The sequence below is a fragment of the Podarcis muralis genome, chromosome 12 (assembly GCF_964188315.1).
Source record: "Podarcis muralis chromosome 12, rPodMur119.hap1.1, whole genome shotgun sequence".
Classification (NCBI taxonomy): domain Eukaryota; kingdom Metazoa; phylum Chordata; class Lepidosauria; order Squamata; family Lacertidae; genus Podarcis; species Podarcis muralis.
In genome coordinates, this window is record NC_135666.1 from 53,377,441 (window position 1) to 53,405,369 (window position 27,929).

A 27,929-nucleotide genomic window follows, 5' to 3' on the forward strand; every position below is an offset into this window, starting at 1 on the left:
AAGAAATATTTATTAAAGTTTTACAAAAAACATAAAGTTTACAGAATAAAGTTTACAGAAAACATAAGTTTACAAAATAGAGAAAATTAAAACAAAAATTAGCAAACTAAAAAACACATATAGAAAAGTGGAATAATAAAAAAAAGATTCACAATACAAAGAAAAAACTAATAACTAGAAAGAAGGGGAAAAAATTAAAAAATAAATCCATTTTTTGATATCTTTAAGCTCATTTCCTTATTTCCTTGACCTCCTCACACCTCCCCTTTTTGTATTCCCATTTAGAAAATGATTTCAGCAAATCCTTACCCTCTTTCATTTAGCTTTACTCAATATCTTAACCTATTATAACTATGTATTTTCATCCATTATCAATCTGTATTTGCATATTCTTGTTAATCTTGTTACCAATACTGCTTATTTTCAGTCCTACATCATTTTAACATTCATTAATTTTACAGTATTTCTGCAAATAGTCTTTAAATTTCTTCCAATCTTCTTCCACCGACTCTTAGATAAATTTGCTCTCTGACCTTTACAGCAGCCTGAGCTTTTGTAGCTGGAGTCAGTCTGGGCCCCGCCCACCCAGGCCAGGTAGAAAAAGGCCTACAGGGCAGGGAGCTTATTAACGTTTATTTTTAAAAGTTGCTATACATTCCTGCCCTTTAAGATACTCTGAATGCAGATATGATAAACTAAGGTATGCTGCCCAAGTACATCTGTTCTTAACATCACATCTGCAGCGACTAGATGTTCTAGGATTGAAGAAAGAGGGACAAAGTTAAAAACTGGATCACTTGGGCTATATTTTTTATTGTAAAATCTAATATTGTATTCATTTATTACAACTATGAAGCTAATTGCAAATCAAATCATGGTTACAACAGTGCATAACTTTTCCCATAAGACACAGGGTTATGTTTTGAGAGGCAATTATGATTTGCAAGCAAGGAGATCTTTTTCTCAGCTGAGCTGTAGTGTATTCTTTTAGAAAATAAAGAGAAAGTAAACCATCCCTTTGTGGGTGGGGGGACCAGGCGTAGGTCTGTGGATTCTGCACAGTTGTATTAAGACTGGAGGTTTGTGAAGTACTGTAAGGCTGAGACCTGTTTGAGCTTTGCGGGAGGTCACTTGGATGCATGGAAACTATTGATATTCTGTAATTAAATTATTTCTGTTCCTCTGACAGGGACAAACGCTAAACATGGACTGCGCTGCAAGGCATGCAAGCTGAGCATTCACCACAGATGTGCAGAGAGCATTGGACAGCAACGCTGCATGGGCAAACTGGTAATGCAGTAATTGGATAATTATATATATATATAAAGGTAAAGGTACCCCTGCCCGTACGGGCCAGTCTTGACAGACTCTGGGGTTGTGTGCCCATCTCACTTAAGAGGCCAGGGGCCAGCGCTGTCCGCAGACACTTCCGGGTCACGTGGCCAGCGTGACAAAGCTGCATCTGGCGAGCCAGCACAGCACACAGAAACGCCGTTTACCTTCCCGCCAGTAAGCGGTCCCTATTTATCTACTTGCACCCAGGAGTGCTTTCGAACTGCTAGGTTGGCAGGCGCTGGGACCGAGCAACGGGAGCGCACCCCGCCACGGGGATTCGAACCGCCAACCTTTCGATCGGCAAGCCCTAGGCACTGAGGCTTTTACCCACAGCGCCACCCGCGTCCCATATATATATATAGAAGGCAGTAATTGGATCAAACACAGCCACAAACCAGACTGGGCAAGAGATATGGCCCAGCAGGTCCCACCTAATGTCTTGGCTGAATTGAAGAAGCACACAGTGCTTAGGAAAAGATAATCTAGCAAGAAACTTATTCTAGGCACAGAATTCAAAAATCATACTCCGAACATGCCAACCCTGAGAAATATAGACTCTTACAGGCTCAGTTAAACAAGAGTTGTTGCTTTTCAGACAGGGCTACAGGACTGGGCATTGTTGGACATTTGCCAAGGCCCATATTTCTACAGCGGGCTCACTGCTTATCCCATAGACTCCAACTGCCCCCCCAAATGCCAGGACCCATGCTGAAAACCCTTAAGCCATCATAACTTCTCACTTTGTCATGCAGAGTCTCAGATTCCCAAATGCAAGCCTTTGCTACTGCCAACGGCCAAAGAAAACCCCTCAAATCTTTCTCCACCTTTACCTTCATTGCTCCTTCCATCTCTTGGCCAGGGAAAGAGCAAAGCAGCAACCTACTTTGGGTTCTCATCTGCACACTCTTACAAAGCTGCTCAGCAACATCGGGGATGGTCTGCTCTGTGTCCAAACCTCTTAGATCCCTGCCCCTATTTCTTTGCATTGCTCCCTTGCCTTCCATTGCCAGTTTCATTTGGGAACCTGAAGTGTCACGGAGCCGCCACCCACCTCTGTGTGTAGCGAGCATCCTCTTTGGCTTCTGCTTTGAGAGAGATGCAGAGATCTGATCCTGTAGCTTGGCTCTCTCCGTGATTAAAATGAACCAGACTAGATTCCTAGAGAGGAAGGGGGTTTGAGGAGATGGGGAGGGGTCCTCCAAAGCAAAAACACCTCCCTTCAAAACCCCTGCCTGCCTGGCTACTCCCGTGGATGGGGGAAAAGGCATTTATCTCCCCCATGAGCTAAATTGATGGCGCTTCCTGAAATCTATTTTGTCTCCCCATTTTGTGCATTTGGGTGCAGCTGATCCATCCAAGATTCACCACACCACAGAGTGGCTTTTGCTGGCAGAAAAGAAACACCTACTGCTTATGCAGGGGATCTGCTTTGCATAATTAGTACCTAGTTAGTCAGATCTAATTTATTTGCTTTATAGCCTTAGACACCAAGCGAAGCATTTTTATACACTAGGCTTTTAAATCTTCTAATTCTGGCTGGTCTTTTTTTATTAGCTGCTTTGTATTTCTGGGTTAAGGGACCCAGGTGGCGCTGTGGGTTAAACCACAGAGCCTAGGACTTGCCGATCAGAAGGTCGGCAGTTCGAATCCCTGCGATGGGGTGAGCTCCCGTTGCTCGGTCCCTGCTCCTGCCAACCTAGCAGTTCGAAAGCACAAAGTGCAAGTAGATAAATAGGTACCGCTTCAGCGGGAAGGTAAACGGCGTTTCCGTGCGCTGCTCTGGTTCGCCAGAAGCAGCTTAGTCATGCTGGCCACATGACCCGGAAGCTGTCTGCGGACAAACGCCGGCTCCCTCGGCCAATAAAGCGAGATGAGCGCCACAACCCCAGAGTCGGTCACGACTGGACCTAATGGTCAGGGGTCCCTTTACCTTTACCTTTTATTTCTGGGTTATAAATGATGTTTCATTGGCACGATTGAGCATAGAAGCTTGCCACCCCCACAAAAGAGGACATCTACCAGAAAGGGGAAGCCTTCAAAATATTTCCAATTAAAAATGAAACATACTTCCCCTAAGTATGAATGCTAAAGTACAAAAATTAATTTATATGTTCTTATGATCTGGATCCCATGCAGATCCAGCAACAGGAAGGAATCTACGCTGTTCAGTTTTAGCTTTGCAGTAAAAAGTAAAGTTGCCCCAGTAAAGCAGGGATAGGGAACATGTCATTGCTGTTGAACTCCAACTCCCATCATCACGATTGACTCTGTTGGTTGGGACTGATGGGAATTTGAGTCCAACAACCTTGGGAGGGCCATAGGCTCCTGACTTCTGCACTAAAGAATTAGCAGATACAGTGGTACCTCGCGTTACAGATGCTTCAGATTACAGACTCCGCTAACCCAGAAATAGTGCTTCAGGTTAAGAACTTTGCGTCAGGATGAGAACAGAAATTGTGCTCTGGTGGTGCAGCGGTAGCAGGAGGCCCCATTAGCTAAAGTGGTACCTCAGGTTAAGAACAGTTTCAGGTTAAGAATGGACCTCCGGAACGAATTAAGTTCTTAACCCAATGTACCACTGTATACCATATTACTGTAGCTTCATTGTACGTCCGCTGAACCTAGCAACCCCATTGAACTGAATGGGTCATGATTGCCTTATATTCATTCTCTCTCTCGCTCTCTCATTTGCTCACTCTCTAGCCCAAAGGTTTTCGCCGTTACTACAGCTCTCCGCTACTCATTCACGAGCAGTTTGGCTGCATCAAAGAAGTAATGCCTATTGGTAAGTTCAGATAGAGTCTTGTTTTGTTAATGGTCCCTGCCCCCCAATTCTGCAAGTTGTAGCGTTCATTGATATCGCAAAGGTTTCTGTGCCCTTTTGCGAGTGATGCTTAATCACAGCAAGACTTTGACTGAGTCCCTGCCCAGGTAATTCCCTGGAGAGCCAGTGTGGTGTAGTGGTTAAGAGCGGTAGTCTCGTAATCTGGGGAACCGGGTTCGTGTCTCCGCTCCTCCACATGCAGCTGCTGGGTGACCTTGGGCCAGTCACACTTCTCTGAAGTCTCTCAGCCCCACTCACCTCATAGAATGTTTGTTGTGGGGGAGGAAGGGAAAGGAGATTGTTAGCCGCTTTGAGACTCCTTAAAGGGAGTGAAAGGCGGAATATCAAATCCAAACTCTTCTTCTTCTTCTTCTTCTTCTTCTTCTTCTTGGAAAACAAAAACTTCACAAGGGTAGCACTAGCAAACATCATTTCATTCCACAGAGCAAGAGTGGGGAATAATCATTTTCAGTCTCTCCAAGACAACCTTCACAGGAGGCCACACGCCAATGGTGTCTGGGGCCAAGGGCCAAAGTAGGCAGAGCAACAAATGTAAATTTCACCTTTGTGCAGTAGGCTAGTTTCTACAGACACTCCTCTCTAACCTCCACCCAGAGGCATTATCAGAGTTCACAGGTACATTCCAACCAGGCAAAAAGACACAGAGTCCAAAGCAGAGCCAGTGAGAGGCATGAAGGGAGAGGAGGCATGGCCTGGGAGAGTTCTGATACAGAGTCCTGGAGAGTTATATTTGGCTCCAGGGTCCGACATTCCCCATCCCTGATGCAGAAGTTTCAAGGCTCAGAATGCCATAAAGAAAGTGACTGGCAAATAAACTTAATCAAACTACTGAGTAAGAAGCTCTAAGGCGTGGATTTCAAATGAATACAGAGGTCACAAACCAAGGTGAGGTCTCAGGTGACAAATCTGGGGTGCCATCCCGAGTAAGAAACAGAACTGACCCTGGAGCACACGAAAAAATAGTAGCGTTTCTGTTTTCTGCAAGTCACATTGAGACGAATAAGAATTTACCAAGTGCACTAGCACTGTGAGCTTCCCAGTGGATTTGGGCCCATATTGCTCAGTGGGAGCAGTTAGCATTTAGATTTTTCCATCGCAGGCACCAGAATGTCTTGAGCCTTCCTTGAATGAACTGAAAGTCAAAGATGAGGAGCAAGATATGGGTTGCCCATGTCTTGGCAAAATTAAAAGTAGTCACTGCACAAGCCTGGGATGCCCAAGTCATCCAGTGAGTGCCCATTTGGACATTAGCATCCCTGGTCCTATAATGACATTCTGAACCCTTACAACACATTATGGGTTTGTTGTTATGTTTCTTACTGTTTATTTGATCCATTGTGAGCTACTTTGAGCAGAGTTTTGCTCTGCTCTCTTTCCAGATGTTTGGCAGAGACCTGGTTCCTGGACTTGGACCCTCCGCTGAACATCTGTTTTGGTCCATGGCCCAGGTGGATGTTAGTTTCCATCTTGAAAGGATAAGCAATATTTTTCAAGGAAGAAGAAGAACACTTTTAAAGTCCTATCTTTTCTCCCTTCTTATCTGTGTTTCTTTTGCAGCTTGTGGCAATAAGGTTGACCCCGTCTATGAAACACTTCGCTTTGGAACTTCCTTAGCCCAAAAAATGAAGAAAGGCAGTTCTGGGAGCAGCTCAGATTCACCGAAAAGGAACTCAGTAAGTGTGCTGTTTTGGGTTGTTGCCAATTTTTTCCATAGTATATTCACCTACTTTCCCCAGAAAGGACTTGGGTGCCTGGTTACGTGCCACTTCTTACTATTAGTTACTAAACCTCTTCTGCAGGCGCCTGATTTCTTTGGGAATGATATATACTGCTTCACTGCCTGTACCTTGGTTGGTAATTCAACATTCTCTAATAAAAAAATAAAGATCTGAGCATCCCCATTCATAATCACTCTGCCTGACATAGTGCTGATGGTGGTTCTTCAAACAGTGCCACCAATTTATAAGGGGTTCATAGTAGGCAAAAAGAAGAAGACAAACCCTTGCACCAATTTTAAAATACTGGAAAAGATGGACCGCAGAAGAAAGGTACAGGCAATGATAGTAAATAACAGGAAGCCAGCAAGAATGAAAGAGGCAATGGCAAGGAGGCGTTGATGTGAACAAATGCAGCTATTTGCACTGAGGGTTTTGGACTAAAAGGTTTGTGGCAATGAGGAGCCATATGATAAAGTCAAAGAGAGGCATTGCTCCGGGAGAGAATTCCAGGGGCAGCAATTGAGAATGGACAGAATAATTTAAAATGTGAGATCTTCAGGTGGGTGAGGATGGTAGAGTTGATGGAACAGCACTGCCATCAGAAACCCCACACTAGTGGGCTTTGACGCAAATTCCATAGAATAAAAATCCACCCTCAATAGAATCTGGCTGGCATAGCCAGCAGAATGAAACAAAAGAACAGTCTTTAAATGACTCTGTAAGAGAGAGAGAAACAGAAACAGAACAGATGGGAAATCCCATTTTATGGGTTTGATTTAGAACACTGATTGGAAAACAAGGCCAGAACTATTTTTGATAATTATGGGGAAGCCAACAGTCTCAAAACACTTGAAATGCTTACTTCTGCAAAAGGGATTCACTGTGCGCTGCACAAGTAGGATTGTGAATGATCACCAGCATTCCTATTTAAAAAAAAACCCAGAAGCTTGGACCTACCATAGCATCATGATGCTGTACACAGTGTTGGGGTCATGCAAAGCAGATGACTGCTTTAAAAATATTATTTCAGCAAACCTACCTTTACATGTAATTTTGTTATGTACACTTATTTTTTTATTCTGTTGATTTTATGTCTATGTTAGTAATTTTTATGTGTATACTTATTTTTAGACCTTGCTAATTTTATTGTGTTTTTTAATAAATATTTTACTGAACATTTTGTTAAATAAATGAAATAAAACTGGCTTGTCTAATAATCACCTGGCAGAGGACTGAGAGGATCCCTCAGTTGTCATTTCACTCTTCTGCCTGTGTTGAACTTCTCTTCTGCTCTTGAATTTTGGTGTTATAAAACATGCATAGACTCCCCAGGGCTGGTACAGCATTAGCCCCTGAGGAACCAAACCCCTGAGCCAGCCCTTCTGTGGGTGCCCCACTGCTTCCAGAAGTGGCTCCAGCACTGGCACCTATTTCAGGCCAGATATTGCAGAGCGCACAAGAGCTGACCCAAAATCTGCAAGATCTCACTCAAAATTGCACCAGTGCTGGGAGCAGAGGCAACGGTGCAGGTGGCACAGGTGGCAGCGGCAGGTAGGGTGGCACCTCATTTTGTCTTAAGCGGCAAAATGGGACCCACCACCCCTCACACACACACACACTTCTTATTCTCTAGTGAAAAAAAGTAGTATTTGGAGGAGCGAATAGCTGGCCTGTGCATTCTTTAGCATTTCAACATGGCAGCAGTGGCAAGGCTGGATTCACCTTCCAACTAAATACGCTCTAGAGCAGGGTCTCTGTTAAACTGCAAGCCCTAAATCCTCTGAAATTGCCTCTGTGTCAAAAAAAAAAAAAAAAGTGTGTTGTGCTCCATGAACTTGGCTACTTTGAGATTCCCTACAGCTTTCCATAAGATGGGTAGATTTCAAGTATACGCTGCACAGGGCAAATATTTTTAACTCTATACAGTGGTACCTCAGGTTACATACGCTTCAGGTTACATACGCTTCAGGTTACACACTCTGCTAACCCAGAAATAGTGCTTCAGGTTAAGAACTTTGCTTCAGGATAAGAACAGAAATCGGGTTGCGGCGGCAGCAGGCGGCCCCATTAGCTAAAGTGGTGCTTCAGGTTAAGAACAGTTTCAGGTTAAGAACAGACCTCCGGAACAAATTAAGTACTTAACCCGAGGTACCACTGTATTTCTAAAAACTAATCCGTTTCTATCTACTTTCACCACAAGCTTTAATACTTCGAAATATGAGAGATAAGCAGAAGAATAACATGTATACAAATGTGGAAAACAGACGGGGGATTCCAAACTTTCACGTTCCTCCAAATGCAACCAATTGTACACTTAGGTTCATTCCTTGGCACGGCCTCTGCCGGCGTTCACTGCTGTTAAGGCATTGAGAATGAACCTCTCTAGTGACCAGTGAATGTTGAACTAGAGGCCCAAATGGTGTCTCTGGGCAGACTCCATTCTCACCAGCCACCCAGTTTACGGTTCCTCAGGAGTAAGCATGTACTTGTGTCTTCCATTGGGCAGAGCTGCTGTTCTGCAGGAATTCCACAGCCGCTAACGTTGCTGCTATTCCACTAAACACATCTACATGGAGACCTTTGCGTATTCCTAGAGAAATGGCCCTATTATAAACCCTCACAACTTATGAATGTTGTATTTCCCCAAAGCAAATGCTAGCTTTGTTCAAACGTTGTGATCTTTCCTCTTCGTTTCTTTAGCTCGTCCACAGACCAGAATTTCCACAAATGTAATTGTTTCTTGTCAAATCGGTAAAGCTTTCTGTTAAGTAATAAATGATTACTCAAGCATGCAAAACAGGAACATATTGCCAGCTTGCCTTGAAATTTTGATCAGATGGGGAGTGGGTGTAAGTACAGAATGCAATACGTCGTGGGATTTACTCCTTGGCAAGTCAGGCTGTCAAGTAGTGGATTACGCATAAGTGTGTAGTACTTAAAACCACAGTCTTATTTGGAAGAAAACACATGAACTTCAGATCACTTGAGCGTGGGATTTCAGGATCCATGAAGGTATAGAACAGGCATGGCCAGAATTGGCCCTCCAGATGTTTTGGGACTACAACTCCCATCATCCCTAGCTAACAGGACCAATGGTCAGGGATGGTGGGAATTGTAGTCCCAAAACATCTGGAGGGCCAAGTTTGGCCATGCCTGGTATAGAGGGACCTTTTAAGCCACCACTTGTTATTCTAAATCACTGTGATAAGACACCCATTGATGGTGACGATTTTAATTTCTATGCTACCTTTCCGCTTTGATGTGTCCAAAGCTGCCTACAACACAGCAGTGATGCAAAATCAAGACAATGTATCATCATTGCAATAAACAGCTCTGGCAACCAATCCATTTCAAATATGGCAATCCAAGCAATTATTTCATTTCAGTAATATTAACAGTGATATCCAACAGCCTCCTAACAGCACTAGCCTTTGGGTCCCTGGGACTGTTCCTAAGACCTGTCAGTTCAATCAGTCACAATGGAGAGGCAGCTTACGAGTAAACAGACAAGGGATAGAACTGTTCAACATCTACTGTGTATGCATCTATCAACCTCTACCTCTGTCCAAAAGCCAGTTCCCAATAATTTGTCAAGTTCTGATGTGACCACAAAAAAGAACCTAGAATGGTGGAGGCAAGGGGGTGGAGCTATGCAAATGAAGTGATGTGCAGGTGAGCAGGTGGACTTGATTCTCAACAGATGCAATCAGTGCAATCTAGACTCCAGAGAACACCTTTTAGATCCCAAAGCTTACCCTTTTAGGGAAAGGATAGAAATAAGGCACATGGTTGCAGTAGTGCAAAACCTGTCCGCTTCCCCAGGCACCAGATGGCTATACCAGACACTATACTCTCCAGAGGTCTTGCAGGATCTCCTTTCATGTGTGCTTCCTGTCATAAATACATTCTGTTGCATGATAATTTATGTTGTGCTCCTTGCTAGTTGTTGCTGAGATGATGGAATTATAATCTACTGCATATGTAAACTCCAAAAACCACCTGTCCTTTTCCCTTAACTCCATTTTCCTCTCCTGTGTAAACAAAGAGCCTTGTTTGAATTAGATTCAGCATCTAGGTCTACAGCGCATCTAAATGTCCTGCTATTCTCCCATCAAATATTTGAACTCCACCTCTCAATAACATTTTGTCGTCAGTGTTGACACTTCCTGATTCCTTCCACACCCACCACCAAGCTGTTGCCATGTGCTTCAATCTCTTGCGCGTCTATTTCTCATTTTTGCTCACTTTCACGCTTTCAAACCCCTTCTCCTCCTTTCTTACAGACATCGGATTTAGCAGAAGTTCCCGAGGAAGGTGATAGTCCTGGAAGCGTATTGGACGTAAACAGGAAACGCAGCAATAGTGGTACGTGGAAAGCTCAGGTGTTCAGTGGCCCCCAAACAATCTTCAAACCAAGGGAAAATAATTATAATCCCCATTAAATGTTTTCAGATCCCTGTTTATCATTCACCTGTTCTACCTTTAAAAGAAACTGTTGCCTGTGGGATCGACCTGACTTGGCCTTGTATGAGTAACTTGTAGACAGATCTGACTGTGCGTGCCCCAACAAACACCAGCGGCACATTAACCATTCCTTTGAACAGCACTGGATTTCTTTACAGTCAGAAGCTCAGCACATAAACTATACACCAGGTACTCCAAAATGTTCCTCTTAGAATATTTACTGAATTGCCCATGCTGTCTGCACAGACCTTTTGTCATGTTCCTGAAGTTCCCATGTCTCCAAGGCTTCTGGCATGCGGGCATATGAAAAGGAATATACTTCAGGGCCAATGTTCTAGTTCAGTGGGCTTATTAACCATATTTACTCTGTGCTTTCCAGGCGCTTTAAACCTCTGTGTCAAAGTGCTCTCTCTGTGTGCAGCTTTCCCTGCAAAAACCCGCTCTTTAAAGTGGAATTGGAGCAAACAGCAATCTGCGGAAAGCCCGAATTGCCATTTCTTGCACTTCAGCTTTAAAAAGCAGGTCTTTGCAGGGAAACCTCTGGAGAGAGAAAAAAGTGCTCAGACATGGAGCTTGTGGAAAGAGCTGTGGCTTGAAAGCCGGGCAAAAGTGCAGATAAGCCCAGTACAAGGGCATATCCTATGTCATATATCTTAGGTGATCCTGGGATTTGGTTTGTGTGAAGCAGTCACCCCTGTTGTCTGGTGCACCCCTGTCTTCACCCAACTGCATTTAATATTTCTATAGACTGCACAGTTTGTCCATGAGTGTAGACCCATGTAGACTCCTATGCAAACATGAAATCCAGTCCACAAATGACAGGTAGGGATAGGGACAGAATGGGCATTCCATGGCAGATCTCTTAGGAAAATTGGTCCATCTAGTTGAGCGTATTCTACACTGACTTTTCTCAACTGTTCCTGGAGACAACAGGAATGGAACTAGGGACCATCAAGGCAGATGCTCCAACACTTGAGCCACAGTCCTTCTCTTGTTTCTTATGTCTAACGCTTTTGCAAGACACATCATGTGTCCCGATGGAGTTCAATATTCAGTGCAGGGGAAGGTAGCCTACAAATGCTGATTTCATCTTCCTTAGCTCAAAGCCATACTGTAGTGGATCAGATACTAAAATAAATTTCGTTTGTGTAATTTTCAAGATCCTCTTGCACGTGAGCATCATTTCCATTGTGTTTGTTTTTTAGAATCTCCCAGCAAGACTTGTTACATGAGCCAGCTACTGGGGGGTGTTCAATAATGAGGCTGGTCAGGCAGGTGTTCATGGCCACAGAAAAGCTGTATTTGCCGCCACATGTGGCAAGAAGTCATCCAGCATTACAAAGAGCTAATGGAAACATTTCACACCAGAGACACAGTATGCAACTGCCTTTGATTATGGAACTGTTCTTTCAGATGACAGGTTGATGCTATTAATAGTGTGGGTGCTATTCATAGATGCTATTAATAGCTGCTGCAGTACTTTGCATATAAAACCCCAAGCAGGGTTTGGCACTACCAAGGATTCACCAGTGGTGGAGATGGCTAAAGAGCAACGTGATGACAACTGACGATCACATGTGGATGTGGACAATCCCACATACCCATTAAAGGCTTACAGAAATGTCAATAGGAGCACAACAAAGTCAACTGCTTTGCTATTTCATTTGCAGAAGGTGCTGCGCATTATGAGCGAAGTTTCGAAATGAAAGCAGAAAGATAATAGCATTGGAATAAAAGAAACACGTGAAACAAATGGTTGGCTTGTTTGGCAGCTAGGATTTTGGTCTTAATATTTGTTGTCCCCTTAATTACAGTGTTCACATACTCAGTAAATGGTACCGCGGACTTTGGAGATGAACCGAAGAAAATAAACTCCATGCTACAGGTGATATTTTTTTAATGTGACAATAAAGCTGCAATTTTGTACCTACTTTCCTGGGAGTAAGCCCCATGGGATTCAATGGGACCTACATTTAAGTAGGCATGTATATAGACTGTGCTGTAACAAATCCGAAATTAAATTTCACATTCCTATGAAGAAGGTGGTTTTTACAAATAGGGCAGTTTGGGATCACATAGTAGCAATGTGACTCCTATGAGCGTCTATGAATGAGGCCTTATTTATGCCCATGACAAAATGATTAACACATTCTAAAGCATGGAGCCCTCTGCCCAAATCCAGAAATCTGGCAGCTCTTTAATTCTGTTTCAAAATTAGTCTAGAGACCGTAGAGTAATAGATTTCCCCCATTTAGGTTCTCCATCCGGAAGCCAGGTTAAGATAAACACGGCAGTATATTTGGCTTGAACTTGACTATTACTCCCAATTGCTGTATAAACAAAACCACCCTACATCAAATCAGTACCTCATTTTCAGAGTGCATGTGGTTGAATTTGTCTACAGCTTTGTTCTATACATAACGCTACTGTTAAAGAACAGATTCCAATATCTCCTCTTCTTTCTTTTTTTTCCACGCTGAAGGGATCTCTCAGTAAAGACGCAGTACAGACAAATGCCTATGTTGCCTTGTACAAATTTGTACCACAAGAGAACGAAGACTTGGAAATGAGGTAGACTTGTGTATTTTATTAATGGGAATTGGGAAGAACGCGATTCTGACCTGCTGTGTAGATGTGTTCATGTAACATCAGGGCCAAGCCAGCCCAAAGGCCACAATTCCTTGAGGGGAACTTTCCAGGGTACACACGCCAATAATGAGCAGAACGCCAAAGGAAAAAGTAGGCAGGGACAGAAGCAAAAATGGACAGAGCAACAGTAAATTCATGCAGTAGGCTGTATTCCAGCCACGCTTTCTACAGACACGTCTCTCTCCATCTTCCAGACAAGGAAAACAAGAGGTATTATCAATGTTCAAGGACCCATTCCTGCCAGGAAAAGCACTTAAGGAGCGCTGGTGTGAGTTGTGGCCTTCAAGGAGGTTAGTGAAGGCTGAATTGAGAGGCTAGATGGCATACCTCTCTACCTCTGCAGCTATTCAGGCTCCATCCACCACAACATCCCCGGACAATTTATTCACAGCATGTAAAAACAGAACCTGCAGGACAATACATGACTGTGTGGCAAAAAGGGATTGGTTAGATAAAAATAAAAGTTTCTTTAAAAAAGAAGTCTATTCTGTGAAGTGATAGGCTGTCACTCAGGGCATCATCTTGCTCCTTCTTCACCGAAAATGACGAGACCAATGAATCAAAGAGAGCCACATTTTGTGACGATTGTTTCATATACAAATGACCTAACGAAATGCAGAAGTAGATAAACAGCCCCCTTTAAATTTGCAGAAGACTTTCAGGAGGAGACACTTAAGGAACAGAGAAGCGGATTGCTTCCCTCTTTCTCTAGCTTCCCCCAACAACTTTTCATTTGGGGGTTTTGTGTTTGGCCTCCGGCTCACGCATCCTGCCACTCTCACAATCCCCATTTCCTGTGCCCAAAGAGCCATTTATCTGCCATCGCAGATGCTTGGATGTAATGTAAATCCCAGCCCCAAGTTAGATACGTACAATCTTTGTCTTCAGAGCTAGAGTCATCAGGTGAATCACTCTGGCAACTACTCAGCATTAGGCTCCAGTCACAGTTGCCACCACCCACCTTGTCCTGCCGCTTCATCACCCCAGCCATGGCAGCTGCCACCTCCTGACCAGCTGGAGAAGGAAAACTGGGGCTGAGGAACAAGTCTTGTGGTTGCCTAGTCACCCCCTACATGCTTCCACCTCCCTTCTTAAATGCTCTCCCATCAAACAGGCCCCAACTCAGACCTCAGACTCTTAGCTAGATATGAGTGGCAGGTAGCAGGAAATATGCCAGAGTGTTTTCCTGAATCAAGAAGGGGGAGCAGGTGATGTTTGGCATTTCAAATATCTTGATATTGAGGCAGTTCCCCTTGATGAAGGATTACCCCCTGCCAGCAACCAGTAGTATCCATTTTGGCAACCATTTAGGAGAAGGAATTCACCTTTCTTTCCAGTGAGGAGCACTGGCCCAGATAGTAGTAGTAGTTGTTGTGATCCTAGCATGAACGGTCCCCACAAACACATTTCAACATGTATATTTTTTAATGTCCAAGTGCCCAGCTGTGCTCCTCCCTGACTGTATACAGATTACATGGGGCATACATGATAAGAGTTTTCTCAACATTTCTTTAGCTGACATTTGATGGCGATGACTTTATGCCAAGAACAAGGGGCTAACCCAAAAACTAGACATGGATGAAGAACGGCGTTTTGGAATTGACACAGGATCATCTTTTCTTTGTCACTGCTGCTCTAAGTTTGGCTAAACCAACAGGCACATTGGAGTGACTTGGATTTTACTAAAGCTTCCTCACGAGGTGCTTAGGAACCTTGCAATAGGGAGGCACCTAGATGTGAAAATGACAGAGAAAATGGAGATAATTGTTCACTGGATCTAGAGAAGGCATCAAAGGACTCAATGATTTCCATCCTGCTAGAGTTAGCTTCTTAACTAAGTCCCATCAAAAGCTGTAGGCAAGAGCTGGAGGCCCTTTCTCAGCCTGAGGGGTTCTGGGTAACCTCCCACAGGCCAGTGGTGGGCAGGACCAAAAGCAAAAGTAGGAAGAGGAGGTGTGGTCTGGGGAGAGTTCTGAGCCCCAGACAGAGAGACCTGGTGGGTCACATTTGGTGCCCAGGCCTGAGGTTCCCCATCCCTGCTATAAAGTAATGGTAAAGGGACCCCTGACCATTAGGTCCAGTCGTGGCCGACTCTGGGGTTGCGACGCTCATCTCGCTTTATTGACCGAGGGAGCCGGCGTACAGCTTCCAGGTCATGTGGCCAGCATGACTAAGCCGCTTCTGGCGAACCAGAGCAACGCACGGAATCGCTGTTTACCTTCCCGCCAGAGCGGTACCTATTTATCTACTTGCGCTTTGACGTGCTTTCGAACTGCTAGGTTGGCAGGAGCAGGGACCGAGCAATGGGAGCTCACTCCGTTGTGGAGATTCGAACCGCCGACCTTCTGATCAGCAAGTCCTAGGCTCTGTGATTTAACCCACAGCGCCACCCGCTTCATCCCTGCTATAGGGCCTAAGTTAATCATGACCAGCTTATTCCATTAGCTTCACAGTGGGAACTTCAGCTGGTTCATTTAGAATCCCAAAATGTGGATAAAATGGACAAGTCATCATTAAAGTCACTTTGGGGACTGAAGACATTGTGGAATTCATTGGTGACATGATACATGAACAAGCATAACTTTCTATTTTTATTCAAATTATCCTTGGGCTGCTTGCATAAGCTTTACAAAGCAGCTGACAATTTATCACCATTTAAAACTCAATAAAGCCAGCTAATAGTAATGCAAATTAACACAGAAAATATTGACATACTGTGCCTTTTAAAATGAAAAGGATTTTCCCCCTTTGTATTTTGTTGGAAGCTGCCCAGAGTGGCTGGAGTAACCCAGTCAGAAGGGCGGGGTTTAAGAAATTTATTTTGTTGTTGTTGTCGTTTGGGTTATTGATCTGTTTTTGTTTTATTATGTATTTTATGTTCTCATTTTGTATTTTTCCTGTTGTGAAGCACCCTGGGATGTTTGGATGAAAAACAGTGTACAAATTAAATGAATGAATGGATTAAATTTTGCTGAACTGAACTCAAACAAAATGCCCAATGTAATACATATTCATTTATCTAAACAACGTGTTCCCAATGCTTCTGTCTTCTGATTGTAGGCCAGGAGATAGGATCACACTTCTGGAGGACTCAAATGAAGACTGGTGGAAGGTACGATCGCAATTACCCAAGTAATGTGGAAAGAAAGAAAATGAACATTGCACGTGTGTGTTGGTCATTAGTGCTGATGCACCGACAGCATTTTGTGTGCTTAACTCTGGTCTAAGGGAACACTTTTGTTCCTTGGTAGCCACTCAGTAGCTGATGTAAAGTAGTACTTTACTGGCAGTGTGGACAGTTCCCCCACACAGAGCACCGAGTCGAGAGGGCACAAAATAAATAAATAAATAAATAAATAAATAAATAAATAAATAAAACCACCTATATTTATATGAGTATCTACTGAGAAGATCCACAAAAAGCAACTGTACCCAAAGGAATTATCGTGAAAATAAGAAATATTTGGGGGAGAGGATTTGGTCCTTGCTCAGGGTGCCATATTACCAAAATCTGGCCCTGTTATTGGCATTCTAAAGAAGCCCTTGCAAGGCACAGCAGCACCAAGGAAGGGACATTGGTTGATGGGAGGGTGGAAGGAAAGCAAGCATGCCAGCGGTAACCCCAGAGGCAACTTGAACTGCAACCTCACGCCCCCACCTCCCAAACATCAGCACCGCCTTGTTGGCAAATCACTGCAACAATTTAAGGGCTCTTCCCTTCTTTCTCAATCTGGGGTGCTGATTCAGAGCAGTAGCTGAAACAGAAGGATGCAATCAACCCATCCACCTATTTGGTGGGAGCATTATCATAACGTGAGAGACAGTGTGGTGCACCAGTTAGAGTCTCTGGAGAAATTCAGGTTCATCTCCCCACTAAGCCACATAGCTGACTGGGCAGCCTTGGACTGGTCACTGTCTCTCAGCTGTAGCTGCCTCACAGGGTGGTTTTGAGGTTAAAATGGGAGGAAGGAGAACTACGTACACCACTTTGAATGCCTGTAAAGGTAAAGGACCCCTGACAGTTAAGTCCAGTAGCAGATGACTCTGGGGTTGCATCGCTCATCTCGCTTTACTGGCCGATGGAGGCAGCGTTTGTCCGCAGACAGTTTTTTCCCGGTCATGTGGCCAGCATGACTAAGCCGCTTCTGGCGCAACAGAGCACGGAAACCATAGCAGTGCATGGAAATGCCGTTTACCTTCCCGCCAAAGCGGTACCTATTTATCTACTTGCACTTTTTGGTGTGCTTTCGAACTGCTAGGTTGGCAGGAGCTGGGACCGAGCAACGGGAGCTCACTTTGTCGTGGGGATTTTAACCGCCGACCTTCTGATCGGCAAGCCCAAGAGGCTCAGTGGTTTAGATTTTGGAGGCTAAAAATGTAATATATACAAAACAAAATGCAATGCTGCGGCCATGCAGTCCCAGGGCAGTTATGTACCACTCAATACAATGTACTTTGTAAATATTAAATGGAAGGGACGTTCTGATCTCATCCTTCACCCCCAAAGGCCCATGCAAAATGGACCAGATGTCGTAAGGTATACAGTGTGGCCAGACCTCAGAACGGAGGTCATTTCACAGTCTGGGGGCCACCACAGAAAGACCCTCTCATACCCTATCACCCCATGAACTTCATAGGATGGCAGAACTGCCAAGATGCCTCTCTCCATATCTATATAGGAGTAGTAACTTCTTCAGATACCTGGGCTGCATGTCATTTAGTGCTTTCTGCAACAGCATAAATAACTTGAATTTAGCTTAGAAGCACACCAGCGATTGGTGTTAGTCTTTAAGATCAGGCCACTGCCTTCTGTACCAGCAGCAGCAGCTTCTAAACCATCTTCAAGAGCATTACAGCGGCCCATAACTCTTCTTCTGTCATTTCACCTTCTTCACAGGGGAAAATAGAAGACCGAGTTGGCTTTTTCCCAGCAAATTTCGTTCAAAGAGTACAACAAGATGAACATGTCTTCAGGTGTATCAGAACGTTTATTGGATGCAAGGAGCAGGGGCAGATAACCCTGAAAGAGAACCAAGTGAGTAAACCTCGAATTCCTTCCTGTGCATTAAAACGTTGCGATCACATCTCGACTTTTCTCATGCTCCATCAAATCCCATGGTACATACTTCCAAGAGAATGTATTATGACTGGAGATTTGAGATTGTGATGCCTAGCATATATACCTTCAAGTACATATTAATCGAGTCATAATTGAACTGAAAGTGACTACCATGGCAAATTATATGGACCTGGGTTTTTTAAATTACTGTTGCTTCCTACTAGCCCATGGCAGTCCAGCTTATGCCAGGCAGTTAAGCAAATTAATAGAAAACTAGTCTATAATAAGACAAGAGTCATTCACAGTCTCTATTAATTAAAAGCAATGATTAAAAAGCCAGTCCATCTTGCTAGCACCTCCACTGCCTCTCAGTCACAGCAAGTGAAAGTAATTTTTCTTTTTTAATATTCATACAAAAAAAGCCAGTTAAGTCAAAATAATGCTATTGGTTGATGCTATTAATGGATTTTGGGGAGGCACTGAGTGAAATGACAAGTACTCTGCCACTACCGTGGGAAGAAGGTCAGACCACTGGTCAATCTTCTAGCCCTTTTGCGCAATCAGTTTTGGGAGGATACCAAAGTTCAGGGATGGCTGATGAACAAAAACAATGCAGAATAGTGCTGTGCACCAAATCAAGCCTTTGATCCATTTAGCTCAGCATCTGCACTGACTGGTCGTAACCCTCCAGGCTTTCAAACAGAAGACTTTTCCAGCCACACCTGGAAACTGGACCTGGGATATTCTGTGTACAAAGCAGGCACTCTGCCCCTGAAGATGAACTTGTGTGATGTGCTCAGAATTTAGGGTTGCCATGTTTCAAAAAGTGAAAATCCGGACACAAAAATTGTTGAGCTTCTTCTGACAAAGTTGTTGTTTTTCTCTCTTTTTTTGGCCAATTTTTTTTTGAAGTTTTTGAGCTGTTTGAAAGGAAATTCACCAAAATCTACACCTCCGGCATGGGTTGCCATACGTCCGGATTATCCTAGACATTTTGGCAATTTCCTCCCAGGAACTGTTTCCAACTGCCAAATCCCAGCTATGCCTGGGAGATTCTGGACGTATGGCAACATAGCTGTCAACCGTCCCTTATCCCAGCGCCGTGTCCCTTATTGATGATGTCCCTTAAATTTCCCAGGTTTCAAAGGAAGCAGCTCCTCTCCCTCCCTCCCTGCCGGCCAGGGAGGAGGGAGGCTCCAACTGTGTTTCTTGGCTGCGTTGCTCACCCAATAAGGAGTCTAAGAATGACTGGGGGGGTGGAGCTTGCATGCCTTATGCCAATCAAATCGGCTGCGTTGCCTGGGGACTCGCCTTTGCTCAGCGCTTCCCAGCGGAGAGGTGACAGTGGTTTTCCTTGAGGCTTCGTTTGGCTGCTGGCTGGGCTTTCTGCCTTTGGCTCAGAGGGGCTCAGAAGTTGAACATACCTGTGCTTGGAAAATCCCTTATTTTGGCTGCTGATCCCTTATTTTCGAGGCTGCTGGTTCCTTATTTTCAAATCTGTAAGTTGACAGCTATGATGGCAACCCTATCAGAATTTGGCACATTCATTTCATGCGCCAAACGTACTGCATAGTGCTGACCAGCTTGCACGGTAAGACCCTGTGCACGGGCGGATCACTGCCTGTGTCAGCTGCAGTTTCAAGGAACCTCCATGTGGTGGATCTCAGCCGGCTCACATATTTATGTGACAAACCCATCTGACCACATTGCGCACATACGAATTTACAGTATAGAGCTGCTTTCTCTTTCTTTGATACAGACATTAGACAACGAAACCACTGAACCAAACAGACTGCTAGGAACACTCATTTGCTAAGCCTGAGGTGGAGTTCCTTGATGTTTTAAAATGGTCCTGAACGTCACAAACAGGAATGTATCCTTGCTCAGTCTTACACAAAGTCGCTAGCACATTAATGAGGGTTATATATGTATGGCAAGACGTGCACATACAAACCATAAAATGCCCATTGCAGGAAATGAGGAAGTTTTTATGCACAATGTTATATCAACATCAGCAATACAAAACATCATTCAGACAGGCAGAGATATTTTTAGTGCCCTCCTAATGCATGCCGGGTCGCTTTGCCCAGACAGCAAAGCACTTTGTGTTTATATAGCTTTGTACCCTTCTGCTTTCAAGTAGATAATATAAACCCTTGTAACAAAGCTGGAGCCTGAGAGCATGGCTTGCCCGCCGACTTAAGGAGGGCCTAGGGGAGAAATGGCACAAAGAACTCCTTCAAAACAAGTGAGCGATGCTCTGAGCTGCCCGAACACTGCAGCCACAGATAGGGACCAGTTCTGCACTAGATCGCCCTGATGTTGTGCTGGGAGTTAAATGCATGGCAAATGTGGGAAGAAAGGAAGCACTGAGCATGGGGAGATCCAGGGAGGTGCTGCAGAGAAAACTTGATTGGCTAGGGAAGATGGGCGGGGGGCTCTTTTAGACTGAGGCCCACATTTCTAAGGGCCACAGGCCAGTGGCAGATGAGGCCAGAGACAAAACTAAGCAGAGCAACTGGTGTGGCTTACCACTGCACAGCAGGCAACATTCCAGTCAAGCAAAAGCCAGAGGTTTCAACATACCCAGGAAATCAGACAAGGAGGCCTTTGAAGATTGCAAGAGATTTCAGGCCAACTCATTAGGCCTGTTTTGGATTCAGCTCTCTCTCTCTCTCTCACTCTCTCTCTCTCTCTCTCTCTCTCACACACACACACACACACACAATGCAAGGAGCCTCGTGAAACTTGCTTTTCTCTAATCTCTACTTAAGGCACACACCAGTGTTAGAATGGGTGGGAGGAAGGAGAAAATATTGCATCATGAGGCTGAATTGGAAAGCACACATTATTAATTTCGTCTGATGGACAGCTGATTACTAAAGTGGTGATATGCAGGCCCCATTGCTTCTTGTGTGGATGGGCATCCCATTGTCATGGGCTTTGAAATTTGGTGGTCTGTTTCAGCTCAGACCTTACAGCCACAAAGCATCACCTATACCTATTTGGGTTCCTGAATAGAAGTGGTTATTGAGTGTGGGGTGTTTAAACTTTTCTCTCCATTCTTTGTCTGCAGATCTGTATTACTTCAGAAAAGGAACACGACGGCTTTATCAAAGTATGCAGTGGAAAGAAAAAGGGCTTTGTCCCCGTAGATGCCCTAGAAAACATCTGAGTTTTCCCTGTTCAACCACTGCAGTTGTGATGCTTTGCTGGCAAGACCTGCCTGCCTCATCTTGCACTGTGTAACCCCCAACGAAGCTGTCTTGCAGATGACCAAGGAAATCATATGACAACCACAATGCTCAGTTGATATCAGACATTTAAGCAACAAGAGATGGTTGGTCAACAACAATCAGGAATGGAGCCAGACAAGAGTGGTACGAGGCTTAGGAAAGGAATAGCTTGTTTACTTTTTAAAATAAGTGAAAAGTTAAACTGGATAATTTTTTTGAGCAAGGCTGCTAACTATTACACTGATGGGAACAGAGAACTAAACTTAGATTTGCACCCTGTTCACATGTCTTAAGAAAACTGTTTGGGACTTCTTTCTCATTTGAAGTGTGATTGAATGAGTAACGGTTCAGACCTTTTCCTTGTATTACTACAGCTTGAAGTATATAGTGTGAGTCTGGTCCTAAAATGTTGTCCATGATTTTAGCGAATCGGCATAATGTTTGGTTCTGACTTTTTTCAGTTTCAGTAACAAGGCAGTTTGGATGAATTGTAGAGCTGTTGGTTTAGGAAACAGTCTGTGGTCTGGACTTCTCTGTGATTTTTGATATATGTTGCTGTGGCGATCTTGTACGTCCTTTGGGTTTCTTGTATACAAGCAAAGATTTTAGCACATGTTGGATGTAAATGTTTAAACAGCTGATGAACAAGCACTGTTTCCCCAAAGCAGGCCTAGTCCAAAATAGTCTTTCCTTTTCCTTCTGTAGGAAAGAGGCAGGTCTCAATAACAAGAAACTGGGTTGCAGAATTTTTCTATTTTTCTGATATTGTTTGAGCATATTTTTTAATATATATGTGTATATAGCATGTTCCTGTTTATATGGTTAACCAATTTCATTTCACAACAGGGGGGAAACAGATTCTAGCTGACAAAAAACAACGAGTGGAATAAAAACATACTGAGCTAATACATTTGTGAACAAAAGCAACCAAATTCAAAAGACCAAAGGTGTTAGCTGTTCACCTTGAAGCACATGCCAGAAACAATCCAACGTACAGTTAGGCACATTTCAGCTTATTGACTTACAAGACATAAGCACACCTAGTTTGGGAATCTGGCCACAGATGGAAACCGCAGCTATAAAACCAGAATTTCACCCACTGTTTCAAATTGTGGTTCAACGAGCAATCTAGTCAGACGTTCTGTCTGCATCAAGGAATCATCCTTGAGGCTGTGCAGAATGTATGGGCCTGTGCAGAATTTACAAGGTACACAAGAATTCAGAGACTTAAGTAACAAGGAATCTATTGTTGCCCAACATTTACGGTTTTAAGAGTTCCAAGCCCCTCTCGTTCTTCTTTTTATAAATCAACTATCAAGAAATTCCCCTTTGAACAAGTTTTACCAGCATGTTTAAAACGTGCACACAGTCTCAAAGGCAATATAAACATAAGGGAAGGAAAAGAAGGCAGTGAGAGTTACACTTGTAAAGGATGAAAGGGTTGCAGACAATGGCAGTTTCCCCTTAGCCAATTGACCTTGGTATCATGTGTGACAGCTCCACAGAAAATCATGTGCCGCCCTTAAAACACTTCACCTCTTTGGCTGAAGAACAGGGTTGGCTAACCTGAGGCCTAGGAGATATTGCTGGACTGCAACTCCCATGATCTCTGACCACCAACTCTGCTGGCTGGGGCTGATGGGACTTGGAGTCCAAGAACTTCTGGCAGTTAGCCACAGGTTAGCCACCCCTGCTGAAGAAAAACAGTAACTCCACAGTTGTGCACTTTTGAAAACTGCTTAGCTGGCAGCTCTTAAGCAAGAAGCACGTAGCTGTATTCCAGTACCTCTAAGTACATCTGTTCAACCTTCACCTCTTGCCTTGCACTCCAATCAGTGGCTGAAACCCAGTGCGTATTTGCTACCAGAGATGGTGCAGCTGGGACGTTCATGGCCACTTTTTTGTACTTAGCAAAGGGCTCCTGTGTCTAGCATATACTCAACTCTGCATCCCGATCCTGCAGTTACATTTGCCGACATGGAAATGCTGAATGTGTGCATGGCTCATCCGTACAACAGGAGCCATATGTGGGCTTATAGGTCCATGTATATATTTGAGTAGCTTGAAGAAGTTTGCCTGTTACTGTATGGAGTAGAATTGGACACTGATGACAACCATTCCATCCATTTTCTAGCTCTTGAACATATAAATAGTAAAGCCATCCCCCAAAAGAGAAGGGGGATTCAGCTTCATATCTTTTAATATATATACTATATATATATATATTTGCGATTCCTTTCCCCCCCCTTTTTTTTTGCATAGGAAAACCAGGCAACTTAAAATGTAATCCTATGCATGTCTGCTCAGAAGTTAAGTCTCACTGAGTTCAATGAGGTTTACTCCCAGGTAAGTGGCTATGGGATTGCAGCCTTAGTGTTAGGAAACAAAAGTCCCTTATAACAAAGGGGAAGAACAGCAGACGCATTATCGACACAGCCTCTTTTATGTCATGGCTTTATTTGACATTTACTGATCTGAGCAAAGTGGGGTCCTGCAATGCCTGCCGGAAAATCAAACTCAGTGCTATAGTTAGTGTCTTCTGATCCGCAAAGACTAGGTCAAATTATACATCCATCCATACATGCTACTGTTTACTTGAATGCAACATACTGTGATTCTGTCCTGTTTCAGCGGCTTCTGGTTAATTTCAAGTTCCTCCTTCAATCCTGCTTCATAGGATAAAGATGAATATTACTTTCAGTTCACAATGGCCTTTAATCAACGTCTCATTTCTTTTGATACTAAGCAATAAAATAAAGATTTTTTTTGTAAGAAAAAAATTCCTGAATTAACCATACTGTTATAAACTGATGCATATCACTGTTCTCGTGTTCCTTTGGTTCATCAAAGAGGCTTGTGTTAGTGCTCAGCTATTTAATGTTAAACAGGTGCCTGAGGCAGCCACCTCGCCTTGCCTCATGGGTGGGCCGGGCCTACAATTGCAGATAACGCAGTAAGGAGAGAAAAAATCCCACATGAATGTTACGTGCTAATACATCCCCGCCAAGCACCACCCACTGATGTGAAAGAGAAAAACAGAGTTCACCTGAATGCTCGTGTGTGGATGAAGGTGCACATCAGCGTACACAGGAAAAATGGATCTGTGTGACGCACATGCACATTAACACACTGGTGTGTCCCCAGCCCTCGTGTGTCCCCAAGGCAAATGCATATAGAGCACCAGGATGTACACAGTGGACCTTGGTAACATTGCAAATTAGTGCCTCACAGAGGGTTTGATTCTCTTCCCTTTGCCCGGCATGTGTGCAGTTACAACAGATATAGCACTAACAAACTGATTAGTTTTGGATAGGCGAGCTTTCGTGTGACACTGGATCACAGGAAAAATTAATTTCAGAGGCTAGATGTTGGCATCTAATTTAATATGCTGTTTAATAAAGAACCCACAGTCACTGGAAAGAGAACATGCACTTTGTCCTCTTCATTAGATAGGAGAGTTCTCTTACAGTGCACACTGCCGCTTCCTTCCCAGAAGAACACAGAATACATCTTCCAGCTCTAAATGCTGCTAAACCTGTTTTTTCTCTCACTGGGTTTTGTCATAGTGTGGGCCTTTGGTACATGCAACCAAACATGTTTCGACTGAGCTGCTCATTTTGCTTAAGCAGCCACAAAGGACCTCCTTTTACAATGAACTTTGCAACCCACCATTAAGATGGGGACATGTGTTGCTGCTGTCCCCCCAATAGGCTGCTCCTCTGCCAAAATACTTTGTCCTTATCTAGTGACATCAGCTAAGGTCCACTTTGTAACATACTGTCTACATCATCAATTAGCAGAGCAATGATAATGGATGCTCATCTGATCAACCATGTATACATCTCTCTTTTAGGTTCTGCTCATTTTCAATTTACTGGGTGCGATGATAAACAAAATAGGTACATTAGCTTTTTCTTAAGCATAGTGTTTGGCATACCCTATCGCTTGATAATCTCCACAATCTAACCAGGGCCAGTGTCAGAGACTGAGCCACCTGAATCATTGCTGTCTTCTCTTCATGATGATGGTGGCTGATCTCCCTGTCTCCCCCTCACAGCTTACTTTCCCTAGACACACTCCATGACTTTTCTTCTCGCTTATATCATACCCACCAACATTTCTCCAATGAAAATAAAGGTAAAGGACCCCAGACAGTTAAGTCCAGTCGCTAAAGACTCTGGGGTTGCGGCGCTCATCTCGCCTTACTGGCCAAGGAAGCCGACGTTTGTCCGCAGACAGTTTTTTCCAGGTCATGTGGCCAGCATGACTAAGCCGCTTCTGGCAAAACCAGAGCAGCGCACAGAAACGCTGTTTATCTTCCCGCCAGAGTGGTACCTATTTATCTACTTGCACTTCAACGTGCTTTCAAATTGCAATGTTGGCAGTAGCTGGGACTGAGCAACAGGAGCTCACCCCATCGCGGGGATTTGAACCGACGGCCTTCTGATTAGCAAGCCCTAGACTCAGTGGTTTAGACCACAGCGCCACCCGCGTCCAATGAAAATAGGGGTGTCCTATTCATTATTATTATTATTATTATTATTATTATTATTATTATTATTACCCCACTCATCTGACTGGGTTGCCCCAGCTTCCAACATATATAAAAACATAATACAACATTCCGGGATCAAATCAGAAACCGGGATGGCTTCTGTAAATCCAGGACTGTCCCTGGAAAATAGGAACATTTGGCAGGTCTGTTATATGATAGCAGCAGCGGTGTGGCCCTCCATCATCTCACTCTAGGAAGGGCCAAAAGGCCCCCTTTTTGGAGCCACCAGCCTCTGCTTCTGCCTCTGATTCTGGACTGCTCTCTGCCCGAGCCTCTTCCTGCTCACTAAACCCTGTTGCCTCTTCAGCTTCTGACCCTTCCTCCTCCTTGTCTGCTTCCTCTTCTCCCTCTGACCACTCCCCTGGTTCTGAGCCTTCTTCCCCTGCAGCTCAGGCCTCCCACCACTCCAGTGCATCCAGCCAGACCACGACACATCCAGCGGCAAAGTTGTGAACAGACGGAGTGATTTTTAAGAGGGAAATCAGTGAGAGGAGAGGTGGTAGTTTTCTTCAAATGCTCTCCCCCTAACTGTGATTCCAGAAAATGTGGTTGCTCTTCCAAGGAGCCCCAACCTGCCTCCACTGATGTTTGGAAATCTCACGTGCTAAATTAAAATATTTTGTACTTCTAACAAAAAGACTATGAAACCTTCCCAAAACCAAACATTTCTGTTTCAATCGTGGTATGTTAATTTAAATGAAGATCCCCTTTACATCTTCATGGTGTCTCAGTACTAAAATGTTAGGTTGTTGGCACAAACCCGTTAGCACATTTTAACACCTACTCCATTTGCCGTATTTCAGCAAAGTATAAAATGCTGGACAAATAATCATTTTCCTAAGTGGAATGTACTGTCAGCACATCCTCCATGGTTAACTACAAAAATAAATCATCCAGCAAGACACCAGCCCATTGTTATTTTAAATCCATTTATAAGCACTGATAAATAGCAGCAAGTAAAGTCTACAATTGAGCCAATGTTGTTCAACAGTCCTCTAAAAGTGGGATGTGATTGGGTCAATTAGGGCTAAAAGGCAGAAAGAAAGCCAGAAGAGCAGAGATGGAAAAGGATAGACTTAAGAAAAAAGGATACACACAACTAAAACAAAAACGTCTAATTCTGTGTATTCAGTTGCAGGCCCAAATCAAAGAATCCCCATTTCCTACGCACTAGCTGCAAAAGACTATCCTTATGGTGAATGCCTATCTGGGTCACCATACAAGGAATACCTCAGTGAATCCACCCGATGATTAGGGATTTGTGTGTGATTGGAATGTCCCTGCTAAACAGGGACATCCCCAGAATGTTCCTTCGGATACCAGCCTTGATAGCTCAGTTGGTGTACAGCATGAGACTTTAAATCTCAGGGTTGTGGTTTGGAGCCTCACAGGGGCTGGACTAGATGACCCTCGTGGTCCCTTCCAACTCTTAACAGTTCTCTGATTCTAGGTATTCTTTCAAAGCAGCTTGAGTAGACATAAAACATCTGCAGGAAAAACAAAAGGCAGGCGAAAATGGGCTTCCTGCAGTATAAAGTAAAACCTAGATAGCTTGCAGGAAGGACAAAATGGGACCTGCAACAAATTCCATCCATTAGGGATGCTTCCTTTCACGATTCTGGTCAGCCAGTCATTGCTTTTTTCAGGACAATCTGTAGCCTTATTGGAGTTCACCGATTGGGTCTGCGTTGCGTCCCGGACAGGAGGAAGGAAGTCAAATGACACCGAGGGTTGGTTCAGAGAAAGAGTTCTTTATTTCTGCTCTCTGGAACAGCAGAAAGGCACTTGCGTGGTCAGTTCACAGCAAGTCCAAAGAAAGAGAGATTTCATGCAGTATATATATCCTCCAGGCACCCGCTCCCTCCTTCCCCAGGAATCCAACCACGTCAACCTATACACGCAGGTTGACATCACATATGTTCCTGCTCCGGTATTCTTAACCCTTAAATAAAAGGGTATTCCTTCCTGTACTTCTGACCATAAAAGGGTATTCCTGTTCTTATACTCTTATCTTGGAGCAAGAGGTCACCAACTCCAAGAACACACTCTGGCGCTGTTCCGGGACTAG

At 43.9% G+C, this 27,929-nt stretch overlaps 1 protein-coding gene across 1 annotated transcript in view; it reads left to right on the forward strand.

Annotated features, from left to right (window-relative positions):
- The window catches only part of STAC (SH3 and cysteine rich domain), a 77,119-nt gene extending 53,642 nt beyond the window's left edge, over positions 1–23,477 (forward strand). Inside the window, exons 3-11 of the mRNA XM_077916475.1 lie at positions 1,190–1,290; positions 4,039–4,120; positions 5,738–5,853; positions 10,182–10,263; positions 12,177–12,247; positions 12,845–12,933; positions 16,072–16,123; positions 17,909–18,046; positions 21,147–23,477. Of these exons, the coding sequence (XP_077772601.1) occupies positions 1,190–1,290; positions 4,039–4,120; positions 5,738–5,853; positions 10,182–10,263; positions 12,177–12,247; positions 12,845–12,933; positions 16,072–16,123; positions 17,909–18,046; positions 21,147–21,245 (830 nt within the window). The 3' untranslated portion in view covers positions 21,246–23,477. The remainder of the gene's footprint in view (positions 1–1,189; positions 1,291–4,038; positions 4,121–5,737; positions 5,854–10,181; positions 10,264–12,176; positions 12,248–12,844; positions 12,934–16,071; positions 16,124–17,908; positions 18,047–21,146) is intronic.
- Positions 23,478–27,929: the final 4,452 nt, after the last annotated feature.